The sequence below is a fragment of the Nycticebus coucang genome, chromosome 1, assembly GCF_027406575.1.
Source record: "Nycticebus coucang isolate mNycCou1 chromosome 1, mNycCou1.pri, whole genome shotgun sequence".
NCBI classification, from domain to species: domain Eukaryota; kingdom Metazoa; phylum Chordata; class Mammalia; order Primates; family Lorisidae; genus Nycticebus; species Nycticebus coucang.
In genome coordinates this window covers 184,882,807-184,900,666 of record NC_069780.1, presented here as the reverse complement: position 1 = coordinate 184,900,666, position 17,860 = coordinate 184,882,807, and the positions used below count along the sequence as shown (strand labels likewise).

Sequence of the window (17,860 nt, the reverse complement as noted above, 5' to 3'; positions counted from 1 at the left end):
CAGCACTCACCAGGACCTCTGCAAATCAAGGGACCCTGAAGTTCAAGCTACATCAGCTTCATGTTAACTCTGCCTCAAATACCAGAAAGAAGGAGGCCCCAGTGGAGCTGCAATTAGTATAAATGAAAATAAAGAGCTAATAGAAAATGTATAAACCTAGATTCCAAAATGTGCTGAAGCTGCGATGTGTGCATAGGTTGAGATGGCTGTAGATGATCATTGTCGCTGGGATACAGCCATATGGTCGTTCACACTGACCCAGCAGAGGCCTCAGATAAATATCAGAAGATCAAGGTCTAGTCCACAGCCCCTCTGACCACCCTGAAACCAGGATCCAGTCTCTTATCCTCTCTAAGCCTCAGTTTCTTTTCACTAAAATGGGAATAAAAACATACACCCTGCCCATCCTGCAAGGTCATTTCATAGATTAAATAAGGTAATGGGGAAAGACAGAATTTGAAAAATATAACAAAAAATCCTACTCAAAATGCTCTTATCAGCACCATATCCTTAATAAGGAAATTCAGAATGGTTATGTTCCTAAACTGACTGCTTACTGTGGCTGACCACCCTGCCATCTCATGAAAGGCCCTTGGTGTCTAGTAGAAACCAAGTCTAGGACTCAGTGAGGGATGATGTGCTATGATGTGCTATATATAAATTCACTGATTCCCCCCTGGAAACCAAACACTTTGAGAGTAACAATAGAAAAGGAACGAGGCTTACAATCGCTGTGTAAGTGTGAGACAGTCCCTCCCAGGACAAAGGACAGGTACCTGCTTTTCAGCTGTCGCCTGCTCATACTCAGCCCGCACCACATCAAGCTCCGCCTGCTTGTCATCCAGCTCCGCCTGAGCCTTCTGCAGGTCCTGCAGGGCCAGGACGTGCCGGTTCTCCTGCACCACCAGGTTGGCCTGCACAGGATGCACACAGGGCAAAAGGTGGCAGAAAATCTCCAAACATCCTGCATGCCAGAATCTGATAATTCGTCAGAATTACATGTTTGTTCCTTTTCTCAGCATCTTTTCAAATTGCATCATCAACACCAAATCTTAATGTGAAAGTCACAGTTTATTAGTAAGAAGTCAATACGCCTTTTCTGTAAAGTGCCTGATAGTAAACATTTCAGATTTCTGGGGCTAAGAGGCAAAATCAAAGCTATCATAGATTTATTTATTAAAAAGGTTGAAACTGTTTTTATTTCATGAGCCATGCAAGTATGACTAGTAGGCTACATTTGGCCCCGTGGGCCATAGTTAGCCCATCTTTAGACTAGAACACTATAATATTAAATACATATGCAAATTATTGAACATTATAATATTAAGAGTTGTAGGGGGAAACTGAGTATCTAGAGCTATCTGCCTAGCAAGACTCATCACTGTGGACGAGTAACAGAGGTCAGAACATAACTCTTAGTGAACGTGAAAGTGCACGATGTGTTTGTGGGGTGGTCTTGATGCCGCTCCTGTGGTTTTTCATGAATTTCTTACTTTCCATAAAAGTAGATTTGATACTTTGAGCTGTGGCCAACAAAAAATATTTGTTTTTAAAAAGCTACTAAAATAGATACAAAAGACATACTCAAAAGCAATAATATTAGCAAAAGATGAAGTTTGAAAAATAGCCTATGCTTACAGGGATTTGGGTCCTTTAAAAGAATTTTTTTGAAATCAAATCTCTCTCTTTTAAGACTACAAATGTGAGAATTGACTACAATGGCAGGTCCACTAGCACAAACCATACCTTTTCTGAGGTGTTAAAGAAGTAATAATTATTTTTTTAAAAAAAATTGAGATAAATTATCTCTCTATCTCAAAACCCCAGGCTTTAAAATTTTGGCAGAATAAGTCTTTAAGGAAAAAGTCAGAATTTCATAATTGACTAGCCCTGGTGATGGGCAAAAGCACCACTATAAAAGTTATCATTGAAAAAAAATCTATCTAAATGGTGTAACAATTTTCTCTCAGCTATGCTCTAAGCTGCAACTGTTCCTACAGCTCAAACATGAAAGAAAAGTAGGGCCACTCTGTAAAACAACGGATAATTTAAAGTAACGTACTAATGACATACTATCACAGCCTCAAAGATTTTGAACAATTTCTAGTACTTTATTCACAAAACATAAACATTTTTATTAAATGAGGGGCTCTCAATAATTTCTAACCAAAATCCTTCAAACTCAATTGCTCAAGTTAGAAGTTCTAGAGCTCTGCTCACATTACTTAAACCCTGTGAGCCCCATTTTCTCTATTAAAATAACTGAAAACTATCACCCATGGCTTTGGTGAAGATTAAACAAAATAGCATATATAAAACCCCAAGTCTATTACCTGGCACATACCAAACTTTAATAAATAATAGATGCTGCTATTGTTATTACCTGTGTCCAATATTTAAGATTCTACTTTTTAAAGCAAGGACCGATGTGAATCAAAGAGAAATCTCATTATCATGTGCTTAAACAGAATCCAAGTTGCTATCAGAGTAATTAATGCCTGTTAGAATGTTTTCACTACTGGAAGTCATTTGGCCCCATCTGCAGAGACTGCAAGATGAAAGTGCACAGCCCCTCAACTGTTTCCCAGTAATTAGTATCAAAGGCGCTCTACCTGAAGTTTAGGGAGTGACTGTGATCTCTCCTCACTTAGGAAGCAGGGATTTATAAGTGAAGCCAGCAATAAGTGAAATTAGAGGCCTTAGTCTATATTTCTTTCTTTCTTTTTTTTTAGACAAAATCTCACTCTGTTCCCCAGGCTAGAGTGCCATGATGTCAACCTAGCTCACAGCAACCTCAAACTCCTGGGTTCAAGCAATCCTCCTGCCTCAGCCTCCCGAGTAGCTAGGACTACAGGTGCCCACCACAACGCCCAGCTAATTTTTTAGATGACATTGGAGAACTTTAAGTGAAACAAGGCAAGCACCAAAAGACAAACTTCCCATGTTCTCACTCACATGTGGAAGCTAAAAATTGAAACGGCTCTCATGAAGAGTGGAATGATGGTCACCAGAGGCTGGGAAGGTAGAGAGGATGATGAGATAAAGTGGGGATGGTTAACTGGTGCAAATATATATATACACACACACACATATATATATATTTGTATATATTATATATAATGAATAAACCAAAATGACTATAGTCAACAATAAGTTATGGCATACTTTAAAATAACTAAGAGTGGAATCAGAATGTTCCTAACACAAAGAAATGATAAATGCTTGAGCCAATTACCTTGATTTGACTGATATATATTGTATACCTGTATAAAATCTTCACATGTACCCCCATAAATATATATAACTATTATGTAGCCCTAATATATAAAAATATTTAAAAATTTCAAAATTAAGAAAAATAACACGGGGGAGGAAAAAATATCCAGCAGCCCATTATGGACTTAGTATCCTTGTAGAGAGCCCACGCTTAAAGGCTCATAAAACTGTGGGATTACAGAGGAGAAAGAAATGCTCAGCCTTTCTGTTGCTTGCTCTCCCTGTAGGCCTGAGGACCGTCACACCGGAGGCTGAAGGTACCTGCGCTACTCTGAAAAGACAGGACCAGTTTACCCGGAGACTCCTCCCGGGCACATTTCACACACCTCCACCAGGGGGCTCACCTTCAGAGGCAGCACCTCTCTGTTGATAGAAAAGAAGGAAGCCATGGCTTTCGTCCAAGAACAGAGACCAGCGACATTTCCACAGACGCGTTTAGCCATTTCGATGTTATAGTCGGCCATGTCAAAGTAAGGATTCAAGAATTCTATAACCTCTTCATTGATGGTGTCTTTGGGGAATTGCTATGAGAGAAAAAGAGTGAAAAAAAAAATGAAAACACTTCTTTCCATGAAGTCATTGTCATGTTATGCCATCAAGACCATTGAAAATATTGAAACAGCCACATAAGGATAAATGGGATCGCTTTAATATTTTGTCAGTATTTCAGCATATCATGCAAAAGTTCTAAAGGTGAAAGCATCGTAGATAATGACAGATAAGAAGTCAGTTAGAGTACAATTTGTCTTCTGTAGGAAAGAGATATCAACCCTAAATAAATAGACTGGGATCCAGGGAAATAGTAAATTATTTAGGTGATGAATACCATTATAGTTATTACAATGTCCAAAGCAATAAAAATTTCTCGTCATGAATCCTAAATAGATGAATTACAAACACAAAAAATCTACAATTAAAAACAAACACATACACAGGTGTATTCAGCCTGAGGACACATGTATTTAGCATTTATCAGTAACTAAGTGCTTAATGTAGTCAGACAGAGGTTTTATTAAACTCACCTGAAATTTGAAGATAATATCTTGGACATTAGGCCTTGAGGGTGATGAATTAATTTTTAATCATAGAACTAACAAGAATGTGAGAGAATTATTACCTGCTGGAGGGATAAAATTTTAAAATAGTAGCAGAAATGAATTAAGAATGGCTTCCCACATCGGAAAAAGAAGATGGACCAAACAATGAAATTGGGATCTTTTAAAAGTGGTGTTTGATCTTTTGAAAGAAGATTATTTGATTAAATGTTTTCCAGGTAGAAAGAAATGTAGCATCTAAATAATTTAGTGACATAAGCCTTCACAGAACACATCACACAATGCTGAGTAGAACACACTCTCATTCAGACCTCATTTAACACAAATTTCTCTTATGGGACTTGAAAAATAGTGAAGCCAGAGAAAAGCCAGAAGAATGTCTGGGAGGTGACGGAAAGACAAACAGCAATGAAGCTTCCAAGAGCCCAGGCTCAGCCCCAGGTAAGGCGGGACCCTGGAGTCACCTGCTAGGATTCCGTTCAAAGTCCAAATTCATTGGCAGAGAGTCTCCTATTATAATTAACTTGGACAAATCCATATGTTCCACTATTTCTATAAGCTACCTATTGTTACAGCTGCTGAAGTTAATGGCATCCCTTGAGCAATGTGGTTTGAAGACTGAATAACAGCACCGAAGTTACAGCTTGGGAGATAGATGTGGGCTGTGTGTTCCCATTTAGTTGTCTCAAAATTTAAATATGAAAGATAAAACAATAGCACTTCCAGAAGAAAACATCGAAGAATTTATTCTGCCTTAGATTGGGGGGGGGGGGAATCCCCTAAATAGAACACGGAAAACACAATCAGGGAAAATATTGATAAATTAATTTGACTCCATTGAACTTCATAACTTCTGATCACCATCATCAGAGTGAACACTGACCCAGAAAGCAGCAGACAGTATTTGCAAACTTATAAATAAGTTAGTCATGTTTTATATGTTAAAGATTTCTACAAAGTGATAAAAAAAATTTTTACATGGACAAGAGGCCTCAAGAGGCACTTAACAAAAAAATTTCTCAAGAGATTCATAAGCCTATAAAAAGATAGATAGTGTCCTTAGTCAGTAGGGAAATGCAAATTAAGTGGACAACAAAGCACTACTACTACTAATAACTAAATAAATACTACTACCGAATAACTAAAAGTAGAAAATAGTGAAGGTGTGCAGCAACTTACCCCTTGCTGGTGAGTGTGCAAACTGACACAGCCATTTTTGGAATCTCATTGGCACTATTCACCAAAGCTGATTAAATCTGTGTAAGACCCAGAAATTCCTCTTCCAGATATACAGACAACAGAAATGCACGCAGACATAAAGCCACCAAACGACCTCGAGGCCAGTATTCACATCAGCTTTGTTTGTAAGAGCCAAAATGGAATAAGAGCCCAAAAATTCAGCAGTAGGACAATGGAAAAACAAATTGGAACAAAATACAGTGTTTCACACTGGTGCTAGTAAAAAATAACTATTAAATTTTCAGGAATTTTACAGACTTGTTAAACACAGCCACTGTAAAAAAAATGGAATTGTATAAAACTTACAATTAATTAAATGATATTTAAAACAAAGATAAACAGGTAGTCAAAATGCACTACTTTGTAATCATTTTACTCTTGTCTGTGTCTTCCAGGTCATGTGGGTCCACTGAATCTGTCTGGCAGATACACCGTGAAGGGGCGAGCTACTGTGTAGCACTTCCCAATCCCACCTGCAGAGGCATCGTCTTGGTTGCTTGAAAATAGCCATTGTGGGAGCAGAAACACCCGCAGGACAAATATTTCAAATTCAGAGCTTTTTTTTGGTGGGTTTTTTTTTTTTCTTCTTTCCCCCTTGAAGAACCAGCTGTTTAACATAGTATGTTTATTCATACCATGTTAGTATGCTGGAAAGCCACATAACAATGAGAAAAGAAAGAAATACTATGTTTCCCAACAGTAAAAATGAATCTCACAGACGCACTGAATGAAAGAAGTCAAAACAAGAGCTCATACCATGGAATGTTATATGTGCACATGTCAAAAACAGAAGAACCTAACTATCTGGATAGAGATGAGAATAATAATGATCTGAAGGGAAGTTATGGACTGAGTTGGGACACAGGACTGATTTCTGGGGTCTCTGAGTGTTCACTAATAGGTATAGGCCCATGTAAATATTCATAAAGCTGTACGTTGGAAATTTATACATGTTGTTACCTGTAAGTACTATCTCATAATAAAATCTTAAAGCTGTAAATTAAGACCAAAAAACCTTACTACCAAGAATTGCAAAATATAAATATGTTAATATGTACACACATATACACATATGTAATCTTCAAATGTCTTTTTTTTTTCAATTTTATTGACGTGTACCTATCACCGATGATGCTTTAATATAACTAAAATCTGCCGGAAAAGGCTCTAATGTTTACAATGTCTTATATTTTAAAGAGAAAATTCTATACTGGGAAGAACATGTATGTAGAAAGAATTCTTTTCAAAAACATATTCTGTTAAAGGGCTCAGATACCCCAGTGAAGACGGAGTTCTCTCTTAGCCCATCACTGTTGAACTACCAACCTGTAAGTTCTGTAAAAAGTTCCCTGCAGTCATCAGTTTCAAAGATTCCTGCCAGGAAGGAATGGTACAGCTTTTTTCCAGGTCGATTTTCACTGCATTGACTTTCCTTTGAAACAGCAACAGCACACAGTCCATGATCCGCATGATGAGGTGAGGGGGTCGGCCCAGCGTGCGGACAGTGGCGATGTCAGAGGGCTTGATGGTCTGGGGGGGTAAAAGGCAGGCGTCAGATAAGAAAGTGCAGGCAACCCAGCTTTTCATGTCTGAATGCTACCAGCTCAACAGAGGACACAAAACATGTCTAAATCAGACACAGAGCCACAGGGTTTAGGCACACTTCTAATACCCCAAAAAAGTCCCAAAAGTTCACGATTCTACTATTTAAACTGACAGCAAGTGGAGAGAAATGTTGTGAGCAGATAAGGACCTATGACTTCTCTAAAATTCCACAGTCCACTTTGTGCCAGAAAAAAGAGAAAAGCGTAACCTAAAAGAAAAAGAATACTCAGCACATAAGTAGATTATCAGGGTTCGAAACCAGGAAAAATACAGTTTTGTCAGTGCTTTTTGCTCATTAGCTATGTAGGTCAAGAATCCACCTCTCTCCTAACCAACTCAGACTTGTCACCGGGTACTGTCACCAGAGGGTAGCCGCAGGGCTGACAGACTGAATAATTAGAGGTTTCTTAGCTGGGAACTGACCTTTAAACGAAAGAACTTGAGCAATATGAATTTTACTAAGCTCTCTCAGAAAGTTCCATTCCATTTCTACTACTCTTATCAAGTAAATGATTTAATAGTCTCATTGACCTGTTTTGGTTGATAATAACTCTCAAAGTCTTCATGGAATATGTATTAGATAAGCATTCAATATGAGCATTGGACACAGTCCTGTTTTGGTTGATAATAACTCTCAAAGTCTTCATGGGATATGTATTAGATAAGCATTCAATATGAGCATTGGACACAGTCCTATTTCTAACACATATACTGTGTGTTCAGTCCCTTCAGGTCTTAAACACTTTCCATCTTGTTTGCGTTCCATCCCTCCCATCCAGAGATAACCAGTGATAGTAACCAATGACTTTCTCATCAAGGCTAATGATCTTTTCTCTGAGGACTGGGGAGAAAGATAAAACACTGAACTTGGCACATCAAAAATGTAACTGTACACCTTGAAAAGGTTTGTTTTAATGGCCCAGCATATGTGAAAAGCTGGACAGCTGGAAGTTAAGGAGAATGTGTGGTAAAGATCTAGAAGTGGCAGATAGACCTTTATTTCAGATGTCTGTCCATAAAAGAAAAAGAGAAATAGAATAACAGCCGGCTGGGAAAGCAGGGTCAAATTAAAGTTACATAAGATGTAAGGGCTAGGAGTGCTTATTTTACTTTACCTTTAAGAAGGAATTTTCAAAAAGAATTATGTTATATTAGGGACCCAGGTAAAAAGGACTTGAAGGGAAGGACAGATCTGAAAATCAACCTGTTTCAGCTAAGTATAAAATTCTTCTTTTCTTTGCAGGCAAAGCACTATGACGGTTATAACATTCATTTAACATCTGGAGGTAGATTTTATTTTTGCTTTGAGCTGGTTAAAGTCAGGTTCGTATCAAGATAGAAATAAATTCTTTGCATAAGATATCTTATGGTGGGGGGGGGGTGTCTATTTACATAACCTGATGCCAAAATGTCAGTTGGGATGTACCTGGGACTTCCTACCTATGAACTGAGTCTTCTAAACTAGACCAGCCTTTTAAAGTATGATCTAGTCCACTGCACTCATTATATTTTCTCAGCATCTAATGTCTTTTAAAATGTCACTGTTTATGTTATTGCCACCTAACTGCTTTATTTAATCGTATAGGAAGCCTGCCCCAAACTCTGTCATTAAATGAGCTACAACACACCAATAGTTCTCTATGTGGGTACTCGAGAGTGAGGTTGTACCTTACAGATGCCAAGGCCTTCAATGAATAAATGAGGAAATGTTATTTCAGAAAGCTGCTATGATTGTCCCAGTGTCATGCAGAGCACTTCCTTTTAGTGCTCATGTTTTTGGCTTTCGTCGGCCTCCTGGGCCCTAAAGCTGATGTCCGTTCTATCGCATAGATTTACCTGCAGCGCAGCTTCTGCTTCTTCTAACGCTGGTTTTGCTGCTTCCAATTTTTCTTCAGCAATGGCTTTATCTTTAGAAATGCTATCCACAATGGCCTGGGCTTTGTCCTTCACCTTCTGGACCTCTGCCTTGACCTTTTCCGCAGCCTGTGCTTTCATTGTCACTTCTTTTAAGACCTAATTCAATATAAAGCGAAAAAGCACCTGGTCAAAAATTACCAAAGACCCAGCTGAAAATGCTCATCCTTGCCCCGATTTGTGGCGCTTGTCCACCTAGCCAATTTCTCATACATATGATAAGAACATTTTATTCCAAAGGAAATAAATGATTTCTACTCCCGGTTCTAATTTAGGGAACATGCAGCCACTGTCAACACCCGTGAACTGGGAAGTCAAAGGGGCCGTGGTACGGGTGCGACAGTCCACCCACCGTGTCAGCCTTGTCATTGGCCACTTGTAGCTCCTTTTCTTTGACTTCTAGTTCTTTGCTCAGGGCTGCCACAGACTCTGAAGCTTCTTTTAGCTTTTTCAAGCCAGTATTCATTCTAGAATTGAAAATCCAAGTGGCCATGTTAAAATTTGTGGTGCTTGGCCACATTTTCCAAGTAATGGTCCACGAATGAATATTTGAAGAATAGGTGTGTGCAAACAGCAAACTCAAGAGGCTTAGCAAAAGGATCTAAGCCCAGGATAACTCTAGACTGGTAACATCTGTGTTCTTCATGGACCCCGTGTGGGAAGGGTGAATCTGCCAGAACACGCTTTTTGAAATGAAGAACGTTCTAAAATGTGCATCATGCAAGAAACATCTTAATGACTTTAGGCTACATGACAACAGACTTCAAATGTTTGAAGCTTTTTCATGGAAGAAGGAAAATAAATAATTTCTGTTTTTCAAAAGAGAAGGATGAAGCTTAAAAAAGAAAAATGGGGGCTCAAGAAAAAAAAAGGAAATCTAAAGCCATCAGAACAGCCTTAGGAACTAGCTGCCTGCCTGAACCTGAAATAATGTGATCTTAAAGATGGGCGCGCTCAGAGCCAGTTAGTGCAATCACTCCCATATTGTTACTCTGGCTGATTCGGGCCATCTTCTGGCAAATCTGACTGTTCAGAAAAGCACAGGGCATGGCAGTGAAATTGGGAACAAACTTCCGAGAAGCAGGGCACACCCTGGGCGGTGCATACAGGCAGCAGGCCTGCTCTTCTCAGGAGTTTAGAAGGGGTAGAAGGAGACAGCGGAGAGGACAGAGGGGGAGATGTCTGCGTTCTCCACTCCCTTCCAGAGCTATTGCTTCTGTAATAAAATGGTAGGACACATAAAAACCTGGCAACGGTTTCCCCTTTGGGACAGCAATAAAGCTCCTAGGAACGGAGGACTAATCCTCCAGATAGGCTGAAGAGCAGGGTTGCTCGACTCCTGCACACTGACCTTGGCGGGATACTTCTTTGTTGCCGAGCTGCCCCGTGACTGTGGGATGCTGGGCAGCACCTCCAGCCTCTACCCTCTCCACGCCAGTGGTGCCCCTGCCCTGCTGCCCCAGCTGTAACAAACAAAAACCTCTCCACACATCACAACCTGCCCACAGAACCCCTGCTTCCTTCTTTGTATCGGCACGTCACACTCACCTCCTGGCCAGGGTCTGCACTTCCACATGTTTTTCTCTATATGTGACCTTATACCCCTGGATAAAGGAGAGGTACGATTTGGGGGTCACATGGGTAGAGCGTCGGAATCTCTGAAAATAATCAACACACTTCTCGGCCACCCCGTCCTGGAAGGAGCCCATGCACTGAACTACCGCCTTCTTAGTTTCCAAACTGCAGTCAACCTCATAGGAAGAAAGGAAGTGTTCCGACACTAGAAATGACAAAGATGACAGGGTGTGAAATACACGTATGAATGGGAATCGCCATTTTTTTTTTTAATTAACTGTTTGTTTGTTTTTTTAAAGACTTAGCTATTTCTTCGACTGCCTACTATTTTTGTAGTCCCGGCTAGATAGATCTATGTCAGCCTTTTTGGCCCCAGGCTTATAACATCAACAATTTTATTTTCTCTTTTATGTATAAAACTATAAAATACATTAAAGCTATCATCATTCTTTGTTTTCTAGTACTTGTGCAAAGAAGTTTCTTCTGCACAGCTGCAGGTTCTGGGCAGCCCACCTGTTTTATAGTTTACATAAGGACAAAATGGTACAAATAACTCAGCAATCAGTGCCCACCTGGTACTCGTATTTTACAATTCCATTTAGTGTTTTTTTTTGTTTGTTTTTCTTTGTAGAGACAGAGTCTCACTTTATGGCCCTCTGTAGAGTGCTGTGGCATCACATAGCTCACAGCAACCTCCAACTCCCGGGCTTAAGTGATTCTCTTGCCTCAGTCTCCCGAGTAGCTGGGACTACAGGCGCCCGCCACAACGCCCGGCTATTTTTTGGTTGCAGTTCAGCCGGGGCCGGGTTTGAACCCACCACCCTCGGTATATGGGGCCGGCGCCTTACCGACTGAGCCACAGGCGCCGCCCTCCATTTAGTGTTTTACTTAGAACTTGTAATACCCTTAATTCCCCCAGGTTCTGACTGCATTCGGCTTTTGGAAATGTGCTATGCCTGGGTCATCTTGTTCTTAAATGTGGCAGCTGGCGATTTGTAGTCAATCCTAATTTACAGCATTCTTTAGAAATGTTTTGGCTAAAAATCTCCTGGTGGAGACTGTCACTTTCCTCACAGTGTCAAACAGGGGAGCAATTCAAAGACATATTTCCTGCTATACAAATAGGCTATGACATCAGCCAATCACCACATGGATACCAAATGCCTGCTCCAGGCACCACGGTCAAGGATGCCACAGAATGGAAGGAGAATATGAAACTTGCTCTCAATCCCAAAGAATTTACAAGGTTATGCACCATACAGTTGAAATTATCACCACCATTTTTTTTTATTAGAAGAAACAGCCTATGTGCATAAGGGTTGTAAAAAGATATGTGGCAAATGAGAACAAGAAGGAAATAAGGAAGGCAGTGAGCAAGTCTAACAGGTGACCGTTAGCAAATACATCAAGACGGTAGCTAGTTATCATTAGCAGTTAATCACTAAATTTAGACGTTAATGCTGTAAGTGTGGGGCAGTACAGACATTCGTGTAAACCAGTGGTTCTCAACCTTCGTAATGCCATGATGTATTTTTATTGTTACAAAGGGGTCGCAGCCCACAGGTTGGGAACCACTGGTGTGAACAATAGAACGTGCTCATCAGTTTGGTGGTCACACATGCAATTCACCATACATTGAACAGCAGTAAATTAAGATAATCAGAAGTCCTATTTTTGTGTATAAGTTAAGCACAAAACAAAGAAAAGTTCAAATTCTAGGACATTTAAGTCTAAGCACTGGAAATATAAGAGCAATTTTTGCCTGTACAGAAATGGTTTTCAGTGTTAGCCACAATGGCTGCACCACTTTCTGTGTGCCGGGCACCGTGCTGAGCACTCTGGCATCTCAGGATATGTTCAGGGAAGCACCCACTTTCTGAACGTTTCCTCGTATGGCACGGTAACTACAAGGAAACAAACTGAGAGTATCAATAAGGATGACCTTTTTCTTTCTTTTTTCTTTTTTTTTTTTTTTTGTTCTTTATATAGCAAGTTATCTCTTTGTCTCTCAAAAAAACAGAAATAAAAATTAGGCAGATTCGGGCAGCACCTGTGGCTCAAAGGAGTAGGGTGCTGGCCCCATTTACCAGAGGTAGAGGGTTTAAATCCAGTGCCAGCCAAAAAAAAAACAAAGGGAGGTTTTCCAGAAGAGGTGACATTTAGCTGGCCAGCATCATCCAGACAAAGGAGGCGTGTGCAAGGAAGAACGGGAGAAGAGCTTTGCATGCAAAGGGAAACGGCATGTTCAGGGATCTAGGAAATAGAGCAGGAAGAAAAAGTGACCTCAGGAGAGACTGGAGAGGTCAGTATGGCCAGCTCTTGGCAGCCACGAAGGTCATGCTAAAGACATTGCCTAAGAGTGGGGAGAAGACAGGAAGGTTTTAAGCAGAATGTGATTGGGCCTACGCGCTTACCACTATGATTCTGTCTGCAGTGTGAGATGGATGGGAGACAGGTGGAAGAGGACGGGAGGCCACTAGAAAGCTATTCGGGTTTCCGGGTGAGCGACAATGATAGCCTGGCCTAAGCTGTCAGTGAAAGGGAGAGTTAGACAGATTTGAACGATACTTCGGAGAAAAAGTTGACACGACCTGGTGATGGATAAGACCTGAGAGGGGACGGAAGGGGAGGTGTTGAAAACAGAGGTGTCTGAGGGCTTGGTCTGATGAATGAGGATGGCACCTCCAGAGAGATGGAGAGCAGAGGTGAGAACCAGTTCAGTTTCAGACATTAAGTGTGAATAAAACAGGCCTCTGAGTAACAGACTTCAGGCCAGGAGAGACAGGCCAGGCTGGAGTTAAAAACTGATGGGGCGTATTATGCAGGAGACTTCAGGGGAGCTTCCTTGGGCAGAGAACCTGGAGTAAAGAACCAAGTCTGCGTCGCCTTCTAAGGTGCCTGACAAAATAAATGGCATGAAGCCCAATAAATGTGTTTTGAATAAACAATTAGATTCACACATGGAGGTTAGGACACTGGATAGGAATTAAGGACATGGAATTGAAAGTTTCCCAGCCCTCCATGTAATCTTGGCTCAGGATGTCTGAAGAGATTTAAAATAATGGGGTGGATTTGTGAGAGATTAACTAAGGGAAGGATTGATAAGAAATAAGACCTTTGTCTTATAAAAGAAGGGACCACTGAAACAGGGACTTAGCAGGAAAACCTCCATATTGGAATTAAATCAGCTTAATTGTGGCATGTTACAGTATTTGTCACCTGAACTTGGTACTTTTATTATTAAGGGTAAAAGCCTCCATGGCATTTTACAAAGTACTTGCATACTAATAATCATATTTCATAGTAAACTTTAATACAGCTCTGAAACCGTCTTGATTTGTGCTCTACGTGTGGCTCCAACTTCAAGGTGCTTTTAAATCTTACTGCTAGTTGTATTTAAATTGTTATGGAATTTAAAATTTTAAATCACTGGTCTCTCTCATGCTTTACAAGATAAAGAGAAAACTGTACTGTACATTATTTCAAACATGTTTAAATATTCTGTGTTTAAAAGCCTCATTTGGTTGCAAAACCATTATTGTCAATAGTAGTGTGCTAAAAACAAGACTTTTCCAATGGGCAAGAGTTTGTTTAGAAAAATAGATAGATGATAGATAAATATATAATTTATAGATGATTAATAAAAAGATAGATGATCAATGATAGAGGTATGATAAATAATTTATAAATGATAGATAAATATATAGATAACAGATAAATGATAGGTGATAGGTAAACATAGAACTTATAAATTATTGATAGAAAGATGATAGACAAAAAATTTAAAAATGATATAGATGATAGATATATAGATGATAAATAATTTATACATGATAGCTAAATTGATAATAAATGATAGATAAATAATTTACAGATGATTGATAGAGGTGATAGATCGATGATAGATGGTAGACAAATAATTTATAAATGATAAATATATGCATAATAGATAAATGATAGATAATATATGATGTATAGATTATTAATAAAGAGATAAAAAATTTACAAACTACATAGGTGATACATAAATATATCATTTATAGATGACTGATAGGTAGATGATAGATAATAGACAAATAATTTATAAGTGATAGATAGGTAGATAGGTAATAGAAAAATTATATATAATTTATAGATGATTGATAGATAGGTGATAGATGATAAAATATTTACAAATGATAGACCCAGATGAAAAGCAGCTAGATAGGTGATAACAGGTAGAGGGAAGCAACCTGCAGTTTCCAGCCCCACTCCTCATCCCACTGGCTCACTCCATGTCTGACAACCCCTCAATTTCACTCCCCCCAGTCTCTTCTGCCCTGAAGTGCAGGAGGAGATGGGTTAATTGATCCTTCTCGAATGGAGGACCACGGAGCCGGAGAGGCAGGAGTGGGGCATCAGGGTTGGAGGTCCAGGCCCCACACACTTGCTCCCCTTCTCCTCTTCACCGTTTGATCTGTGAGGGCTACCTGGCAGGTGTCAATGGGAAATAAGGCTCTTCTGCTTAAAGCTCAAAAATGAGGGAAAAATTTGCAAACCACCACCCTGAATCAGGGGTCTCCTGAGGTTCTGGTGCACTAGGTCTGGGATGCAAGTATCTCTATCTTTTAAAATATCCACAGATTATTTCTCATCAAAGGACTGGGGAGGGGGATGTGAACTGAAGGTATAATCTACCATCTCCCCGACTTCTTTTATGGTTCCAATTTCATTTACAGAGTAAGGAAGTGTTCGTGTGCCATGGCATGGAAGATTAGAAAGGAGGAGGAGCAGAAAGAACTCTGACCAGGGGTCACTCGGTGAACGTTCCTTGTCAAAGACAGAAGCCAGCATCGGATTGCTGGGTAATCTTTTCCTCTTTGCCTGCACTTGAGCCATGAGAAGATGTCCAAGAGATACTTTGGGTTAACAAACACCACTTAAAAAGAACCCAAACCACACTATCCATGAAATGAAACCTCCATTGCCTTCCTGTGCCATCCTGGAACTTGCCTGAGATCCATCTGAGGTGAAGCCTTCAAGCCAGGGGGATGCAGATGGAGGCCTCATTTTCTGACAAGCACACCCTGAGAAAAACCAGCTCCTCACTAAGAAAGGGCATTACCATGTCAAAAATGCTTGAATATTGGACAAAGTGAGTTTGCTCAACCCAGTATAGAGACAGCAAGCAGCACAGAATGTAAATAAACAAACACGGTCAACCAAAAAGCTTGCCATAAATTTTTCCACCATACTAACCCGCAACTAAAGCATCTTTAGGCCATCGGCTGAACCAGTTGATAGTACACCCTGAAATGAGGGCAGGGAACTTCAAAGCTCGGTTTCGAAATTTCTCCCCCACTGGCGAGAAACAGAGCACGATATGAAGGTTCTGTTGGACCCGACTCATGAAATAGTCATACAGGTTCTCGTTGGTGGGAGGGCGCCTGGGGTATTCTTTTTTCATGATTGATGTCAAATCGCCATTAATTTCATCAATTTCATCTCGAGCAAATAGGTTGGAGACCTTAAAAGAAGTACAGGTTTTCAAATTCTATACATACATATGAAAACAAATCCAGATATAGAGCTCCATATGTATTTGAGTTCTTAAGCTCACCTTTAAAAAATTAACTGAAAGCTTTCACGGTGAAGTCACCAAATTTTAAAATACATACAAAGGATTCTGCTATTACCTGTGAAGGTATTGCCCTGGCAGGCGGTAAAGAGACATTCTAAAAATCTCATCCGTTTTCCTTCTCACCTCCCTCCTCTGTTTTGTCATTTGAATTTGGGGGACGTTTTAAATGCTTAGTTCCATATTTTGATGGGGAGTTGTAGGCCTTGAAAATCCCACAGAAAATATACTGATCACTTAATCTCCAGTAGCACCTGCTCAAAACTCTAATACAAGGAAATACAACTCTTAAGTTGGAGGAAATCTAAGGAAACAAAACTTGTGAACAGCAAATGAGCTCCTACCTCCCCTGATGATAAGACGTTGTTCATGGATTCCAGAAATGACTCTTCTTTAATCTCATTGTCTGTGAAAATAAAAGTGATGCCTCTGCCTTGTTGACCAGCAGTTCTATACAAAACCTTCAAGTCTTCCATCAGATTTGACATGCTGTAGGATCTAGAGAAACATTGTCAGTGGGTCATTAGCTAAAATATTTTCATGGGAAAGGGAAAATCTTATAATACTTTATACTAGTTAGCTAACCAAAAAAAGACTTTTTTGTTCTATGATATAGACATGTATTATATATGAATGTTGCTAGTTAATTGATTTTTAAAGCTCCATGTTTCATAAAACAATTATAATTAATTAGATTTTTACACAAAAAAAACTAGAAAAGTCAACCTAAAAGAAAAATAAAATTTTTACCGCAATCAAATGTCATTCGAATGTGTATACGAGTGATAATAGAAAAGTCAAATTTGAATATGTATTAAGCACCCATCTGCAATTTGTTTTTAGAAGATATTTTTTAAATTAAACTAAACTAAATCAATGCAAGCTGTGATTATATGAGGTGAGGGAGATGCCCTGTTATAAACCGTACCTTCCTCATCCCTAATAACATCCCTAATAATAACATCTTATTATTATCACATCTTTGATTCTACACAAAAGAGTTCATTTTATAAGCAATCAGTACGCACACTAGCCAGAAATGTTATAAAATATCCCACTTCAAGTCTTCTATCACTATCAAAAGCAATCTTCAAGCTAAAGTCACCCTACAATCAAGAGATGTTAAAGAGGTCCCACCCGGGAGCAGTCCATTTCTACCAAATGTATAAATGAAAATATTCCAATCCTGGAGAGTCAGGCTGACTACATTATTGTTTGTATCTTGCATCATTAAATAAACTCAGAATTCAGAGCACAAGAGCAAGTGGCCATTTGTTATTTTTTTAAGTTACTAAATATTTAACTCTATTCACTTCTAATATCTATAACCTAACCCTAGAATTAGGAGTACCATGTCCAAGCATCCGTATTTCTAGAAGACATTTAGAGACGTGATATCCAAGAGATCAGGAAAAAAAAAATTTCAAAAACACAGTCTCCCATTAAAATACAAAATAACAAACAGAAACATCTCTCTTGGGGAAAATTTTCAACCCTGTATCCTGGATCTCAAGGCCCCTCTCCTCACATAAAGGGACCTGAGATCTCTAACAAACGGTTGTGCTTCCCAAATGTGAGG

The 17,860-nt window shown here is 39.4% G+C and overlaps 1 protein-coding gene across 1 annotated transcript in view; it reads right to left on the bottom strand.

Annotated features, from left to right (window-relative positions):
- Positions 1 to 17,860, bottom strand: part of DNAH5 (dynein axonemal heavy chain 5) — a 237,582-nt gene that overhangs the window by 67,905 nt on the left and 151,817 nt on the right. The window contains exons 55-62 of the mRNA XM_053599003.1: positions 16,626 to 16,779; positions 15,903 to 16,170; positions 10,638 to 10,869; positions 9,442 to 9,556; positions 9,012 to 9,188; positions 6,897 to 7,100; positions 3,621 to 3,800; positions 777 to 914 (exon numbers count right to left, since the gene is read on the bottom strand). Coding sequence (XP_053454978.1) covers positions 777 to 914; positions 3,621 to 3,800; positions 6,897 to 7,100; positions 9,012 to 9,188; positions 9,442 to 9,556; positions 10,638 to 10,869; positions 15,903 to 16,170; positions 16,626 to 16,779 — 1,468 coding nt within the window. The remainder of the gene's footprint in view (positions 1 to 776; positions 915 to 3,620; positions 3,801 to 6,896; positions 7,101 to 9,011; positions 9,189 to 9,441; positions 9,557 to 10,637; positions 10,870 to 15,902; positions 16,171 to 16,625; positions 16,780 to 17,860) is intronic.